This window comes from Hakea prostrata, chromosome 7 (genome assembly GCF_041222555.1).
Source record: "Hakea prostrata isolate BN-2017 chromosome 7, UWA_Hpros_2, whole genome shotgun sequence".
Lineage (NCBI taxonomy): Eukaryota > Viridiplantae > Streptophyta > Magnoliopsida > Proteales > Proteaceae > Hakea > Hakea prostrata.
In genome coordinates, this window is record NC_142606.1 from 11,960,644 (window position 1) to 11,977,931 (window position 17,288).

Sequence of the window (17,288 nt, forward strand, 5' to 3'; positions counted from 1 at the left end):
CTTCATGGTGTTGCACCAACGAGTGGCGAGCAAGACCTCCTAAAGGTTCCACTGCCTTCCAGGAGTCTGCATCAACGCCTCTTTTTGCATCAGAATTTCTAGAGTACCGATGGCTTCCTCCAGCATGGGGTCCTTGAGTTGGTGAGGCCCGAAGTGAGGGGTGATTGGGGGACACACGCCCACTCTATCGATTCATTTTCACCAATACATACAGGGTAGAGGGTGGGAAGGGTGGGGTTGCAGAATGGGTGATGCGGTTGAGATGTTGAGTGAGCTTCGACTGAAAGAGATGAGAGGGAGTTGCTGTGGTATTGAGAATATGGTGGATGGTTTGTTGTTGTTTTTGCCATAAATGGTAAGTAAATGTGATGGGCTAATTTGTTGGGCCAAAAGGAGGATGGGTAGCAGTTCTGGTGTACAAGATGGACACGCACCACCAGCTTTAAATACTCAGTAGATCACCGATACTCCATAGTCAACCAAGATTGAATCTTCCCTCCAGCCCCATGACTCCCAGGTGAATCCACTAGCCAGCCAGCCATCACACCTGCAGAAGGAATAGAAGACAAAACAAGAGAGAAACAAACCCGCCGACAGAAGCTATTTTGTAAAGGTAGTTTAGACACTGTTAGTGAGTTTTGAAAACCAAGAGTTTCAATTATTTTTGACAGAAAGAAGAACACAGCAGAACGCAGACATAATAGCTTGTTGTGTTTCAATCTTTGAAAAGAAGAACACAGCAGAAGACAGTTGATAGCAGATCACATTTTCGTTAGAGGAGAATCATGTGCTCTCCTGATGTTTTTGAGCCACACAACTTTTCTTTCGGATCCCTATTCACTCTTTATTCAACTCGGTGTTTGAAGAACATCACCTTTCTTATATATGTCATAAGGCGAAAGGTGTGACGATCAACTCCAGAGGTGTTGAAAAACCTCCATCCCTCTTGTACGTAGCATGAGCAAAAATAATAAATTTATCATTTGAAAACCAGTTTCTCTGTGAGGTTAAGCCAGAAGTTCAACCCAGAGGGCCCACGTGTTCAAAGTGTTTGGTGATTTCCAAGAGAGGGTAAAAGTAACCCAGAGCTTGAGCTAAAAGATGAAATCCTCTGTTCTTAAATCTGACAATGGTAGTCCAAAACCTAGAGTTTCCCTTTTGACGCGTACAGCAAACCTGAAGAAATGGAGCACTATTTCAGATGGGGTTGGAAAAAATTTTTGTGTGATAGCATGAGAGGGTTTTCTATGTCTATCATTTTCCAAAAGTCCTCATTCTATCCATAGACGCCCTTTTCTGGCCTTTCAAGTCATTCCTTGGATCACGTTTTGCATATGACAATTCATATGCTTGACATTCAAGATTCTCAGAAGCGTCAGAGCTCCTCAGTCACGCTATGAAATCCATGGGAAGATGCAGACAAGAATGCTGTTCCACAGAACAAATTGTGGACCTTACAATGTGGCTTTGATCCCAAAGGAAGCAGATTATAGGCAACACAGAGCTTCAAGGGAGCAGTTTAAGGAGGCTATTCACATAAGAGGCTGGATGCTGACATCAACATCTTGACCACACAGAGTACATACATAGTTGTAGATTGACATGTTTGATTTCTTCAATGAGAGTGCAAATAATGATGGAGATGAGCAGCGTCTGGCCTCCTATTTCTTGGAATTGAACAGAGTCGCAAGGAGACACAATTAAATGTAAAATAAGCCACGCGTACAGACACAATGTATAGCTATTTTCAGTTCAGTTGCATTCATTTGAAAAAAAATGATATGTCGATGCAAACCCGATTCTCCTTTAGGCGTGATCCAACAACATTCCTGTGGCACACAATGCATGATCTGGATAATTCATAAAAAAGGTGAGCAATTTGAATGAAAATCAATAAGATGCTCCATAAACCCTAATTGGGTGAATCTTGATAATTATCAAACCAGCATCACAGATTCAGGGCCCTCACCTTAAGCTTTTAGTATAATGGTGGGTGAAAATTCCAACCAAGCTATAGAATTCACTGTTTTATTAAGATTCATCAAGCACATGCTACACGTCTATAACTAGTTGTTAGAGATGGATAGGGGCAGATTTTTCTACTGATGCTGATGAGTGTTAAGCTCTAATCCAAAAGTAGATCAACAACATAACCCTAGAGGAGCACTCAATCATCATTTAACATCTCAAGAAGATTTTAGTCAATCGGATTCTCTGGAATTGTTGTGGAGGTTGAACCAGATGATGAAGGTGAAGTGAACATGGAAAAATCAGTGGAGGATACTGATGTCGCCATTGTTGTCGAATTTGGTAAATTCCCTTGGGCTTCCATGGCTTCCCCAGCTGCTTTCTCCTTAGCGTGCTTTGCTCTCTTCAGCACCTCTTCCTGCACAGCATGTACCCCAAAGGGAGGGGGGGGAATGTAGATCGATGCCATTAGTAATGTCAATAGAAGGATAAAGAGTAAGGCTACCACCATTTCATCATTTTTCCTTCTGTTCTTTCCTTTTCTTTTTTTTTAAAAAACATATTTAACTTTGTATAAAAGCAACAGAATTTTCTAGGACATGCTGTACTATTCACTAAGGCACCGTTTGTCAGTTGAATCTGAAGTGGGGTGGGGAAAAGTTGGAAAAAATAAACTTTCCCATGAAATCTCAAAGTGTGGCTTGTTTGGTTTACTAGGGTAGGATGCAAACAAACGGTGCCTTACGGTTAGTGTAAAGAGTGTGGCTATGACTTTAGGGATTTGCCCCTTCTGGTACATACACCCAGAAATAAAAACGTCTCCAGTAAATCTGTTTCCAAAATTTGGTAATTCCGGCTCTTAGAAATTCTGCATGGTATAAAACCATGTTCATTTCCATGTATCACAGGAAGATCAACAAAAAACAATGTGAATAACAATGCAGTAAGTTATTTAGAAATTGAATGTGAATTACTTGGAACCCTTGGACTTGCTTTTGTTGCTCGGCCTGTAGATTGCCAATTGCACTCAAGAACCCCCCTAGTGTAGATTCTATGCGTTGATTAATTACTTCCGCCACTGCCTTACCTAAGAAAAAAGCATCCAGAAGGGTCTGGTTATCGTTATCACCTGCAAGATACAAATTCCAACATCTTCAGAAACAGCATATTAAAGCAGAATGCATGAAAAAATCATCGCTAAAATCACAAATGTTGGACAAGATCAACAGCATGATCCCAACAAAAAAAGACAGGAAGCTTCAACCAGCAGACAATTACTAAAATGATCACAGAACAGGCATGACTAATGGAACAAATAACAATAAATACGCAGCTGATCATCATCCTCTTCCCGGCTTGTGTGGGCACATGTGGTGACCAAACAAGAAAACAAAAGCCCCAATCCAGGAGAAAACAAGCACAAAGCATCAAGGCAAACAAATGACACATGTCAAGCATGTTACTGATGGAACATTAAAATGCAAGGAAAAGCAGCTGCTCTTCATTAAGGGTGCACCAAATGTGCAAGGTTCCTGCCACTGTCCAGTCCGAGAAGAGTCAAAATGTGCACCTTACCCCTGCTTGCACAGAGAGACCGTTCCGGACTCAAACCCATAACAAACTTGGTCATAATGTCTTTTGGAGGCAACTTTTACCATTGCACAAAGCCTGCCCTCCAGCTGCACATCAACCAATGTGTGAAGACTACCACAATTAAGGTTGGTTTGGCACTGTGTATTGAGTTGAGGTTTGCCAGGTATGGGAAAGACTTTGTGACAGCATATGCCTAATGTCTACTAAAGTACATGGCACCGGTGGGAAGCAGTAAAATTTTAAGCATTTGGAAAATCAGCCACCCAAGTTTAATTGGAAAAGAAATTGCATGCATTGTGAGAGTTTCCTGCTGCTGCAGGGTCAACTGAGTTTCACTATAACAACAGAATTGAAGGACCAAGCTAATTAGTTGGTAAATGTGAATCTACAATATTTGTATTTGATATGCTTACCTTCAAACCGAAAAATTCACTTCATAAATCATTTCATGTTTCAAGATACTGAGCTTTTATATGGATGTCATTTATTTCGTTAAAATACCATGTATTATTAAATCTGAACTTCACAAAGTGCTCCCATAAAGATGCCCTGCCCTAACCAAGAGACATTTGTTAAAGTCCAGGTTCTTACCAGTTGCAACTAAACACTGAAGAACATGAGGAACATATAATAAAAAAAATAGAATAAAAAATTAAAAAAAGAGAACATCAGCCCAATAGAAAACAACATTAGTTAAAAAAAAAATGCTAGAAAACAGAATTCACTCAACCTGAAAAGATTTAGTACAGACTAGTATCCTAATAGAACTTTGCACACATCCTGACTACATGGTTGGGAAAGATAAAAGTCATATAGAAATAGTGATAGAAATAACAAGGTCGGAGTAATAATTCTTTCATAAATAAGGAGCAACTCACTCTGGCAATATAATGGAAGTTACGGAAATCCACATGGGAAGTTTCCTCAGGTAGAAGCTGCTAAAATTCTCATCCTTAACCTTTTTTCTATCATCTTTGGCATTAACACCACCAGCCCACCAGAGGTGATACCAATTCCCCATCAACATTAGATTGCCTTCATTTTGAGAACAATTAAGAAAATAAAATTTTCTAATATATATTTCCCTTTCAGCAATATTGTTGTCCTTTTCTTTGGTAGTCATAAGAAATATGTACTGTTGAGGAGGAACACAATTAAGAAAGTTCACCATATATAGAAAAGAGCAAAGGGAAGAGTATACAACAGAATAAGAATAATGACCGCAACTAAAGCAATGGCATTTTGGTATTGAAAGGAATTGCCATGACATCCATTGATCAAATCCTTTAGATTAGTTAGCCGTTTATGCCTAGTATTCAATGACTTTCTTTCCATTTACAATTATTCTCATTTGCATCTCAAATATGGAGATTCCATCTCTTTCTTCATCCTATCCTCTTTTCTCATCCAACTCCCCCCCCCCCCCCAACAAAAAAAAAAAAACTTCTTCCAATCAATTACCAAAAACAATTAGTAGAGACTGAGAAATAACACGATGCCAGGTATCTAATGAACTGAAAACAAGTGGAGAAGATAAGAGCTATGGTAATCAAATCCCAGCAGAAATTTTTTCTCCCCAACATGTTTTCTTTTAGTTACAGACAAAATATCAACATGTTAGGCATTCATAACCAAGGACAAAACCACTTGAATAAAGCAACTGACTCCTAGACAAATAACAAACAAATGGTAACTTAGACTTATCCAACTAAATTAAGTCGACTATATTGATGCTTACCCTCGAATCAGCTCTGTTTGATATCATACTTGATAAAAGGCCAATACCCTGCACATCTTTTATCACCACTTCTCCAGTTCTCCCATGGTCATTCCAGACCTAGCCCAAGCTCCTTCAGTTCTTTCAATTTAGACCAAATTACTCCTATACACTGAAGCATCCAAAAGCCTCCTCTGAACATGGATGTGTCACCTTACATGACTTTTTCAATGTTCATGTATCAAAACTACTCCTAAATATCTCTAATGTGATCATTCCTTATTCTATCCTTCCTAGTTTTGTCACTATCCGTCTCAACATCCCTGTCACCATTACATTGAATGGACCTACATGAAGCTTCTTAATTGCCCAACATTCTACATATCTTGTGCTGTTAACTTCCAATGAAATACTGAAAGACAACAAGGCAATCTTGGCAACAATTCTCTAGCACTCTAACAGTACAACATTAGCCAACAGCCACAAGTCTACTATATTAAAAGAGAAAAGAGAAAAGAGAAAAGTTCCCACCTCTCAAAATTTCAAACACTAGCAGGAACAAAAAGGACAAATATGACTGCACCAATACACAAAGTTACCTGCCAGAGTCAATAGTTACCACAACATTTGATAAGGGTAAATCATCTTTCCCTTTACCTGTCAAGCTTGACAAAAATAACTATCCCCTTTGGAAGTCCCAATTTATTCCCCTCATGCATACCCAAGATCTCTATGGGTATGTTGATGGATGTCTCTCTCCTCCACCCTAAACCCTCACTCCTGATTCAACATCGGTGAGTACCGCAGCCATGCCAAATCCTGCATGTGCAATCTGGTGTAAACAAAACCAGATAATCCTCGGTTAGATTATTTCCTCTTTAACTGAAACTGTATTAGCTCATATCGTTGGCATCTCCTCCTTTAAGGCTGCACAGGCAGCTCCTTCAACGATCTCTGTCTCCCAGTCTCAAGCACGTGTCATGCAACTCAAGTACCAACTTCTTTAGATAAAGAAGGCAATCAACCTATGGCTGACTATATCCAGTGTGTTAGAGGCAATCAACCTGTCATGTCAAGTAGACTTTGGAAATTTCTCCCCAATATGAGCTTTTATTTGAGGTAGCAATGGTGTACTTGTTTAAGTGGAAATAGTAGAGGTGCCAATGTGGCAGATTTTCAAACCTGGCCCCTTACAAACTTTGATTGATCATTGCCATCATAATGGTGCTAATATTCAGATTGCCAATGTCAAATGTGATGCGGGAGTAGCTCCAGAGTTTGGATACCATGCAGGATCAAAGGAAGTAGTGGGAGCAGCAATACATGCTTCTGGATTGTTACTTGCAGCTGAGTATTTAGAAGTCTGATTGATCCTGTTGCAAGAAGCTGCACTGCGGTATGGCCAATTGCATATTTGACATATCGTAGGGGTAGGGAGGACCAAGGAGGGGGCCTTTCTGTTGGATATTGACAAAACCACACCTGCGGGTACTGGAATTTTGTTCAAATTGTCCACAGCCTTTGAATTGGGATCGCCCTCTGCCATGTGCACTGGAATAAGAGTGAGGAGAGGGAGTACCTTGCAGTTTAGTGACTTCATATGCCTCAACTACAGGCAAATCAAGAAGTGTACTCCATTGGTCTTTGAGAATTTCTTGGCTGAGAAATATGCCAATGAAATCATCCAGAGGGAGTGGCTCTAACGCATGTAGTGATGAAGGTTGCGAAGTTGTCATCATCAGAACTCAAGCCTCGAAGGATATTGAGAATCATGCCAGGTTCATAAACAAGAAGTGCTGCTGCTGCATGGTTGTCAACAATGCCTTTAACATGTTGGATGTAGTCAGCCATAGGTTGATTGCCTTTCTTTATTTGAAGAAGCTGGTACTTAAGTCATGCATAGGCGCTTTCAAGGGCTGCCCATGCAGCCTTAGAGGAGGAGAGGTCCATGATACGAGCTAACACACTTTCTGTTAGAGAGGAAATAATCCAGTTAAAGATTACCAAATCTTGATTATGCCAGATTGCATATGCAAAATTTGGCATTGCTGCTGTACTCATAGAGAGTGTCAAGAGGGAGAGTTTGGGGTGGAGGAGAGGGATCCGTCAACATACCCATAGACAGTGTGGGCATGTAGGAGGGGAATAAACTGGGACTTCTAGGGGAATCAATTTATATATTTGTTTATTTATTTTGCCAATGGAGGGTTAGTAGAATGGATGAGAACCTCACTTCTCAGTAGAAAGGTCGTGGGTTCAACCCTTAAAAAAAAATAGGACTGTGGTAGCTAGCTCTCAGTTAAAGGACGACTCTTGCTGGAATTGTATAACCATAGCTTTTAGTTGATAGGAGTGAAAATTTTATAAAGATTTTAAACAAATTTGAACATTACATTCGATTACATGAGATAGAGATTGCATATAACTCAAACATTACAACAAACGTTATCTTGAATTTGTTTGAATCGAATGCAATAAACCTTATCAGGATAGAGGCTCGTTCAAAAGTCAGAATTCGAATTTTGGGTATCTAAAACTTTTAAATGATATTTTAAATATCCTTGCACCAACAAACAAGGTGAAAAAATTGTAGCTCAGGACCACCCTAATACAAAGAAAAGTAACCCATTTCCTTATATCAAACCAACGCTTGTCTCATGGCAGAATTATGAAATTTATAGTACCAATTTTCATCGTTGAATATCTTGACACGAAATGAAGTTCAGGAAGCTTAAGAAAACCAAAAAAAGCGTATTTCACCTGGTCCAGGAGCTCCAGATCTTGTGCTGCTGCTGCGACACTGTAAACTGAGCTTGGGGAACCCAGCTCCAAGGCTAATGCTCTTAAATTCAGAATCTGAGGAATAAAAAGGGCTTCGAGAACAAGCATAGTGAAAAACAGAAGTAGAAGAAGAACAATAGCTATAAGCTTTCATTTTCAGTTGCAGAGACGGTGAAGGTACCGAAGCCAAAATCCAACTCATGATTTCTCTCTGTGTGTCGTGTCTCGTCAACGATGGCGAATTAAATGAGAATTTAGACGTCATTTTGTTCGGATCAGCCTGTGGGCCCTATGCCAGCGACTAGGCCCAGTGGCCCACAAATCTTCCTCGTGATTGGGTTGGTTTATATGATTCTGGTTCAACCAACTTGAACCGCTTCAGTCGCCAGTTAACCTACGCTGTCGTCACACCTGGATATACACTCGTCTGTAAACACAGTTTCTCTACACGCGCCAACTAGCCATGCGAAGTTGCGAACAGAATTTAACTAAGCAACAAAGGAGGGAGCAGGGGCAATTCCGTAAATAGGTGATGATCTGGATATGGTTTCCATCTCTTCGTCACTGCAAATCCCTGGTCACTGTTTTCTCTCTTTTTTTCGTATTTGGCGAAGTAAAAGATGCGAGGGTTTCAATCAACCATAGTGTTTTTTTTGAATCTCTTAGACAGATAAACATAAAATTCACGGTTCTCTAGATTCGATCGGATCTGTGATCTGAATTTGGTATCTCGTTTGCGAGAATTCGGATTTTCGGCTGTAGGCTATTTTATTTTTCTCCTTCCGTGATCATCCTTTCAGCTGAAGGTAGCTTTCTTTTTCTTTTGAAGAGTTATTTATTGGTTATTTCATATAGATGCATGTTTATTTCTAGGGTTTTGCTGACTCTGATTTATTGGGACATTGTGTTGGACGGGATGTTAACTTAAGAGTGACTGTTTAATCCATTTATTTGATGGTAGTGTAAATGGATTGTCTCTGGACCTGCTTTTTTCAGTAAAATTGGGTTTATAAGGAGCAGTTCGTGCTGAATACGAATGCATATGTTTTTTGGTGGTTGAGGTTATCACATTGTGGTCATGAATTTATTTCTTCTTTATCCATTAATTTGTAATTAGAAATTTGTTGCTTATCTCCCCCATGATTCTGACGTTGAGTTAGGGTTTGTATACTAAAACCATGTACCTACTAGTCTTCGTTTGATTTGGAATCTGTGTTGTTGTGAAAGTGACTTAGCAGTTCCTTTGTTTAGAAGTCACTTAACTCAGTGAGAAGATCAATTAGGGTTACCATAATAGTCATGCTGTTATTCATATTAAGCCTGTACTTAATCTCATTAACAAATTAATTCCTACACATTGAAAGCTCACGGAACTTGAGTTTCTACTTTTGAACTGTCATATATTTTTACTGATAATATACGTAAACTTACTTGCTGAAAGAAATATGAATTATGATTCATTATATTTTCCTTTTTGTATTGTGAGAAGAATGTTAGTATGTTGGAGAGATGACATGACATATGCATACCATGTGTAATGAGATTGTTGTTAGTCCATTGTTGATACTCTTGATTGGTCTTAAGCAATGGATTGCTAATTTGTTCTTCAAAGTCTGGATTACATGGCATGTTATAGGATACTATATTCTTGTGCCAAGTAAAAATAAAGTTAGATCCATATCCCAAATAAAAAAGAAAAAATTTAGATTCATAACCCTTGGATTGAGGGGGTTCTAACCAGATACATTTTGAGCCCTAAAAGGGAAAGAAAATGACCAAAATACCCTTGGGGTATTCGCCCAGCTCTGAATTGGGCCCTTTGGGCCAAGTTTTGGGCCAATTATGGGGGGGGGGGGGTCAACCTTGGCCACATCAAATGTTCTGATCATAAGTTGGGAGTGTGGCTAAAAATAGTCATGTTTTACTGGCTTTGGCTTACAAATGTTATCTTTTTATGGTTCTCAATTTTGAATCAGCAGCCTCCTCATGGATTTACCTTGAAAGAGATCTAAACTGAACTTTGTCTAGCCTGGGATAGATTGTTCTTGCAACATGATTGTATTGTTTATCACTTGGTAATTTGTTGTCAATCAAATATCCTGATGGTGTTGAATGTGAGTGTTTTCTTGATTGCAGCATCCCTAGTCTGCTATGTGTTCCTTACTTATAGGATGGTAATTGCTTACGTGCAAGCTGTAATGGATAAGCTTGATTTTGCTTGGACGAGGGATTCTCTTTTTTCTCTTCAGCCATAAGTTCTTTGACTTTTTGCTAATCAGTTGTATTGATTTTTAGAATGTGACTGGGAAAACCAAGTGATGATCAGTAGACTAAGTTGTATTGATCTAGCATGCTTATCCAGTAAACCAAGTGATGCTTCATCAGGGAGCTTCTGCTCTAATGTTGTTTCGAACTAATTTCATCCTTTTATGGGTCCTCGGATGGTACCTCACTCCATGCTCATGCATGTAGCCATGCAAATTAACTTTGTGCAAATGTTCTAAAATTGATTTTTTTTTTTCTTTTTCTGACAACAAGCATTTTCTTTCCTAATGAGTTTTTGTGTCTTGTACTTCGATTTTGACTTGTCTTTGTTTTGGCTTTTTCGGAAACCTTGTGTTGAAACTTTATGTTATCCTTGACTTGTGTTTTAGTTGAACAAAATTTCTTTCTAAAAGAAATGGAATAGTTAATTCCATGAAAAAAGTTCTTTTCACGAGGTAGAACTAGCAATTCCTATTTATCTCAAAGGAAATTGAGTTTCTGGTCTTGAGAGGCTCGACTCATCTTTTCTTCACCATCTTGGTTCTTCTTCTAGTCTTGTCCTTCCGTTTTAACTTTGTTTCAAAGTACCATCCACTTTTAGTTGTAATTCCTATTCTTTCCTTTCTTCTTCTACCTTACCTTTTTTTTTGGCGCTGGGGGGGGGGGGGGGGGATGAATAAACTATTCCATCTTAATAACCATTGAAATTTCTTTTTACTAACCAGATTGTCATTCTTTCTTCTTGGGTAGGTCAATAATGAATCAAACAGGGTTTTTAGAACCATGGGTTGCATCACTGTTGTTTAAGCTCATCAAACCATGCTGAGTAGAAAGAAAAGTAACAGGAGTTCCTAGAACCATGTAATGTCACTAGCATTACAAGCATAAATAACCAATAATCATATTCTTTGCAGTCTTGACCATAATTTGCTTGTTTCAAGCCTTTGAGCCAGCCCTTTTCACCTTTTGTTTGAGTGTCTTAATTTTTGGGTTGTGGGACTGTAACCAAATAAATGTGTTAAAATTAATAATGAGCACATTGGGTATGAAGCTTTAGAATTGATTGGCTAGGTTTGAAATAACTCTTCAACATTTTTTTTTTTTTGACACTCTTCAGTCTATTTTCTTTGTTCATTTTATGCAGTTCAGTGATCCAACTTTATCATTTGAGTCACTAGTAGAACTGATATCTGTTCCTTTTTAATCTTAAGTTATAAATTTAAGACAGTCAATGGTACTTCATTGTAATAATAGATGGTAAGGTTTGGCTTTTCATAGCTTTGTTAACACTTAGTTCACACTCAGGAGGCAGTATTCTTAGAAGAATAAGAGATAACCAAAATAGTTGGGCTTTGATTCCAATGTGTCTGCCATCTGAAAAGAGAAGTCCTTTTCTTAAAATTCCTTTTAATAGGAAAATTTGTCTTATTCCTGAAAAGAATATTAAATTCATTCAGTTTGTCTTTTTGAATGTTGATCATGTTCTTATCTGACTTGCTTTGCTGTGGTGCATCTTTTCTTTTCTTTTATTCTTTTTTTTTCCCCGTGCTGTGTCAGTGAATGTTTCAGGTTGAACTCTTGTTCAACGTGGATAGGGTGCTTGAGGTAAAGGATCTTAGAATTCACATTAACTGTTAATAGGATATCTGCCCCTTTTTATATTTCATCTGGTTTGTGATTCATTTTGGTGACTGCTTATTTACTTTGTCTTCCTCAACAGTCATGGCTAGTGTAGTCTCTTTCTTGGTTCATAAATGAGTCTCTGGAAATTCTATGCCAAAAAGAGAGTTATCTTGGGAAAAATGCTAGTAACCTATCTACAGTAATTTTTCACATGGATCAGTTAATGTTTGTCGCATCATTCTTCTGGATGGCTTTGACATGTCGGTGTTAGTAATTAGTATTTTCCTAATTTCATCTTTACCTGCTGATGCAGCATTTGTTCAGAGTCATCAAGAGAGATCTCTGCTTATAAGACTGGTATGCACCTCCTTAGAAATTTGCGGTTGCTCCAAACATCAATAAGTGCCTTCTGGGAACATGATTGTCATCACAACAACACAGTCTATATCTGTTGAAAGATTCTCAAATGGATTTTTATGCTGTTCCTATATCATAGATTCCTACATTTGGGGAGTTTAAAATTTCCATCAATGGTCTGAGAAAAATCTTTACTGTCAGTAATTAGATTTATCCTTATTGGGGGATTTATGGCCAACAATACTCTAGTTCTGTCTGACAATTCTCTAGTCGGAAACTCTCTGGTTGTGACTGATAATTCCTTGGTTATTGGACAAGAATTCCCTGATGTTGAAAGTTGCAGAAGAGCTTTAAAAGAGATTGCTATTTCTTTGCATTTTGATCTTCGAATTGTAAAATCAGATCGAAGTCGGTTTATTGCCAAGTGCTCGAAAGAAGGATGTCCATGGCGTGTCCATGTGGCAAAATGTCCAGGTGTTTCAACCTTTACTATTAGAACTTTACATGGAGAGCACACTTGTGAAGGAGTTCGCAACCTTCACCATCAGCAGGCATCTGTAGGTTGGGTTGCCAGGTCTGTAGAAGCACGGCTTCGAGATAATCCACAATACAAACCAAAGGAGATATTGCAAGACATACGTGAACAGCATGGAGTTGCTGTGTCATATATGCAGGCTTGGCGTGGGAAAGAACGTAGCATGGCTGCAGTTCATGGAACTTTTGAAGAAGGATATCGCCTACTTCCTGCATACTGTGAGCAAATCAGAAAGACAAACCCAGGAAGTATTGCTTCAGTATTTGCCACTGGCCAGGAAAATTGCTTCCAACGCCTATTTGTTTCCTATCGTGCGTCGATCTATGGCTTTATCAATGCATGTAGGCCACTTTTGGAGATTGACAGAGCACATTTGAAGGGAAAATACCTGGGAACTTTATTTTGTGCTGCAGCTATTGATGCTGATGACACATTATTCCCATTGGCATTTGCCATTGTTGACATGGAGACTGATGAGAATTGGATGTGGTTCTTGTCTGAGTTGCGGAAGCTTCTTGGAGTCAACACAGAGAACATGCCCAGACTTACAATACTATCTGACCGATCAAAAGGCATAGTGGAAGCTGTGGAAACTCATTTTCCAAGTGCTTTCCATGGGTTTTGTCTGCGTTATGTCAGTGAAAATTTTCGTGATGAATTCAAGAACACAAAGTTAGTGAACATATTCTGGAATGCTGTTTATGCCCTCACAGCTGTTGAATTTGAAGCAAAAATTGCTGAGATGGTGGAGATTTCCCAGGATGTTATACAATGGTTTCAGCGCTTTCCACCTCGTCTTTGGGCTGTAGCATACTTTGAGGGTGTGCGATATGGCCACTTTACCTTGGGTATCACGGAGCTGTTGTACAACTGGGCACTTGAGGGTCATGAGCTCCCAATTGTGCAAATGATGGAGTATATTCGTCATCAGCTGACATCTTGGTTTGATGAACGTCGTAACAGAGGCATGGGGTGGGCCTCAATTTTAGTGCCTTCTGCTGAGAAGCGCATTCTTGAAGCAATTGCAGATGCTCGTTGCTATCAGGTTCTTCGTGCAAATGAGGTGGAGTTTGAAATTGTGTCAACTGAGCGGACAAACATCGTGGACATACGCAGCCGCCATTGTTCATGTCGGCGGTGGCAGATCTATGGTCTACCATGTGCACATGCTGTTGCTGCACTGATTTCTTGTGGGCATAATGCCCATTTATTTGCTGAGCATTGTTTTACAGTGGGCAGCTACCGTGAGGCCTATTTACAGGGAATAAATCCAATCCCAGATAAAAGCCATTGGAATGAACTTGGTGAAGGAGCAGATGGTGGAGGTGCCAAAGTCGATATCACGATACGGCCTCCCAAGACTCGTCGACCACCTGGCCGACCGAAAAAGAAAGTGCTTCGTATAGAGAGCTTTAAGCGCCCAAAGAGGATTGTCCAATGTGGGCGTTGTCATATGTTAGGACATTCTCAAAAGAAATGCACAATGCAAGTTTGATATTATATTTTGAAAATAGCTTTAGGTGAGTCCTTTTATTTACCATATTCAATATCGAATAGAATTAATGGTGTACCCTGTAATTTTTAGTGTTGTTTAATTATTCGACCGTAGCTTAGTATTTATTTTCCCTCTGTAAGCAATTTTGATCTCCAGTCCATATCTGTTCTAATATCCATCACCCCCAGTGTTGTGGTTCTACAACAGTACGCACTAAACATTTGAATTCCTCTGTTAGTGTAATTCTTCATGGCTAGCTAGCTCTGAAACGAACACTACAATGAAGCAACTATACCATTGCTATTGAGTTCTGGAAAATTTTAAGAAATTAGTGGCAGATGAATGCAGGTATTCCCTATAGAACTATAAGAAGGCATACAATCAGTTCTACGGATCGGTTTCAAAAAGTTTAAGATCACGTCCATGATCAAGTCAAATAGAATTAATGGTGTACCCTGTAATTTTAGTGTGTAATTTTAGTGTTGTTTAAATCATTTGATTGTAATTAGTATTTATTTTCCTCCGTTGAAAATTTAATTAGCATTGGGGATTTTGTTGGGCTGCACTGGGACTGCAGATCTGCCTCAGATCCAGGCTCGAATTGAAATATTTGTTGGTTAAGGTATAAAAATATATAGTAGCACCGTATCCACATGTCCCAAGACTTGATGCTTGAGCATGCAATTAGACAAATTATCACTAAACTTGCTCCATCCACAAACGCAACCAGTGTAACATTGCTTGTCAAGGTTTTTGGAACAGCTATGCTTACCATCCAAAATGCGAAGCCCATCTACCAAACAGCGGTTGCAAACGCAAGGTTGAGTTGATTCCTTTGATCCTTAGTGTTGTTGAAATGGCAAAAATTTACTTTTACAAGTTTGACCGCTCAAAATCCATTTGAATAGTCTTCAAATTAGTTTGTTATTTAACTAAGAATATTTAGAGTAAATTGCACTGGCACTCCAAAATTGAGGCTTTGAAGCACTGACACTCCGCTTTCTGTTTAAAAAACGCATAGGTCCCATTATGTTAGAATGATTAGTTATATTATCGCAAAGACTATTATACGTTCAAATAAATCTTATTCTCATTAAAAAAAAAAATTTCCCTGTTATTTGATGAAGATATTGTTGTTGATTTTTTTTTTTACTTAGATTTTGATAAGGGCATTTTTTGAATTAAAGAAAAAATAATAATGAATTAACTGTTTCACTTATAGAATGGACTAGTGTGTTTAATAAATTAAGACGTGTGTTTTTTAAGTATAGAGTGGGATGTAGTGCTTTAAAGCTTCTAATTTGGAGTGCTGGTATAATTTATTTTTTAAAATTAGTCTGGCCTCTTGAATTATCCAATTTATCAATGAGACTCTAATTCGTTAAAAATATATCAAAGACAGCTTTATGTCATTAAGAAATGAGAGTGAAGTGTTGAAGCAATCAAGTTAAATATTTTAAAAAATAACAATAACCTTGAAAAACCCTACGTTCGATTCGTTTAGTCGTCTCTCTCCACGTTGATAAAAGTACGCAACAAGGTTAAAATTGATAGCCTGATTCGAGCTTTGAGAGGTAACTTCAGAGTTTCCTAGTTTAATTTCCTTATTGTTTTCTTGTCTGCTAATTCAGCATGTATTCGCATTGACCTTATCAATTTCAGTAAATTGTAAATGTGAAACGATGTGCCTATTAAAATACCAAACTGTCAACGATTTCTGAATATGCAAACATTAAATTAAATCGAAGGCTTTGCAGAATCTCCTCATGATCCGATGCTTCCTGAAGTTCCAGTGGTTACTGAACAACATTGGGTCGATAAATATGCACCAAAGTCGTTTACTGAGCTTCTTAGCGTTGAACAGACAAAACCGTGAGGCTAGTTCTCTTAATTAGTTGTGGTTTTCTGGGATGTTGTTGATTTACTTTTATAGCATCTGCCCATGTCGGTCTTGTGCTTCAATATTTATTTCTAGTTTGTTGATGACCTACAGGTCATAGGAAATTTAGTGTGTTCTCCACATATGAGCCTAATTATGTGCACCTGTATCAAGGGGAATTGCAGTCTTCTATTCAAACTGAAAACTTGGAGTAGATCTAATGAATTGAAGTAGCACAGATTGTGTCTGAAATAAAAATAAAGTTAGGAGTGTAAAATAAGGTTGCCATGCCTAATGGATGGTACATTCTGGAATCGGAAGAATTTGATTGATTATTTTGATCAAACACCCCCCCCCCCCCCAAAAAAAAAAAAAAATGAAAGAACTTTTTCTCTGGTCGCAGCCCTTGGTTAATGATTATGCAACTTGCAGTGGAATTGATTACGAGTGAGATTCATTAAAGATTGCTTTATTTATCTCTTTGAAGCTTTTCATGTAGAATGTCCTTGAGCTTTGTCATATCCACTTACAGCCTTGTGTGTTTCTTGGTCATTGATCTTTGAGTACTCTTAGTTACTTTTACCTAGGTTCGTTTCTGAAGGCAAGATTTTATCTAGAATGATTCTTTGAAAATTTCTTCTCATAGTTAGGACTCATCTTATCATATCTGATACATTCACGGGATTTTCTTCTACCATGTTGGATTTGCTTACAACGATCTTCTAATGCATCTCTATGGTTTACATCTCTTTCTATGTTAATTATCTACAAATTTCAGATCTTTTTCTTACCCAAATTTTTTTTCTCAGATCTTTTAACACATTAATCTATTATCCTTAACAAATTTACTATCTGTGTCACTGTCAGTGACATGTCCATCTCTGATGTATATGTTGGATGTGGCAAGAACGCTACCTAGTTTAAAGTTTCTGGGTTGCGTATCACTATTTACCTTTTTTTTAATATAATTTTTATTTATGGTAAATTCCCATCTTGGTTGTCCTTAGACTGAATCTAATTTAGAAGAAAAATATTTAAGTTGTAGGACTTCAAACTTTTGTATAGTAATGAATAA

The 17,288-nt window shown here is 38.3% G+C and overlaps 2 protein-coding genes across 3 annotated transcripts; one reads left to right on the forward strand and one right to left on the reverse strand.

Annotated features, from left to right (window-relative positions):
- Positions 1-1,657: 1,657 nt before the first annotated feature.
- LOC149009800 (uncharacterized protein At4g13200, chloroplastic-like) lies at positions 1,658-8,281 on the reverse strand. The gene is made up of 3 exons (XM_089162904.1): positions 8,039-8,281; positions 2,943-3,097; positions 1,658-2,386 (listed from the first exon to the last, which is right to left on the reverse strand). Exons 1-3 carry the CDS (start codon positions 8,259-8,261, stop codon positions 2,198-2,200), a joined length of 567 nt encoding a protein of 188 aa, XP_089019030.1. The 5' UTR covers positions 8,262-8,281; the 3' UTR covers positions 1,658-2,197.
- Positions 8,282-8,503: 222 nt separating this feature from the next.
- On the forward strand, positions 8,504-14,718 carry LOC149009801 (uncharacterized). Of its 2 annotated transcripts, none has more exons than XM_089163506.1 (2): positions 8,504-8,588; positions 12,261-14,718. In XM_089163506.1, exon 2 carries the CDS (start codon positions 12,535-12,537, stop codon positions 14,332-14,334), a length of 1,800 nt encoding a protein of 599 aa, XP_089019632.1. In that variant the 5' UTR covers positions 8,504-8,588; positions 12,261-12,534; the 3' UTR covers positions 14,335-14,718. The 2 variants fall into 2 exon arrangements, with proteins under 2 accessions (XP_089019632.1, XP_089019631.1); XM_089163505.1 differs by lacking the exon at positions 8,504-8,588 and adding an exon at positions 8,596-8,865.
- Positions 14,719-17,288: the final 2,570 nt, after the last annotated feature.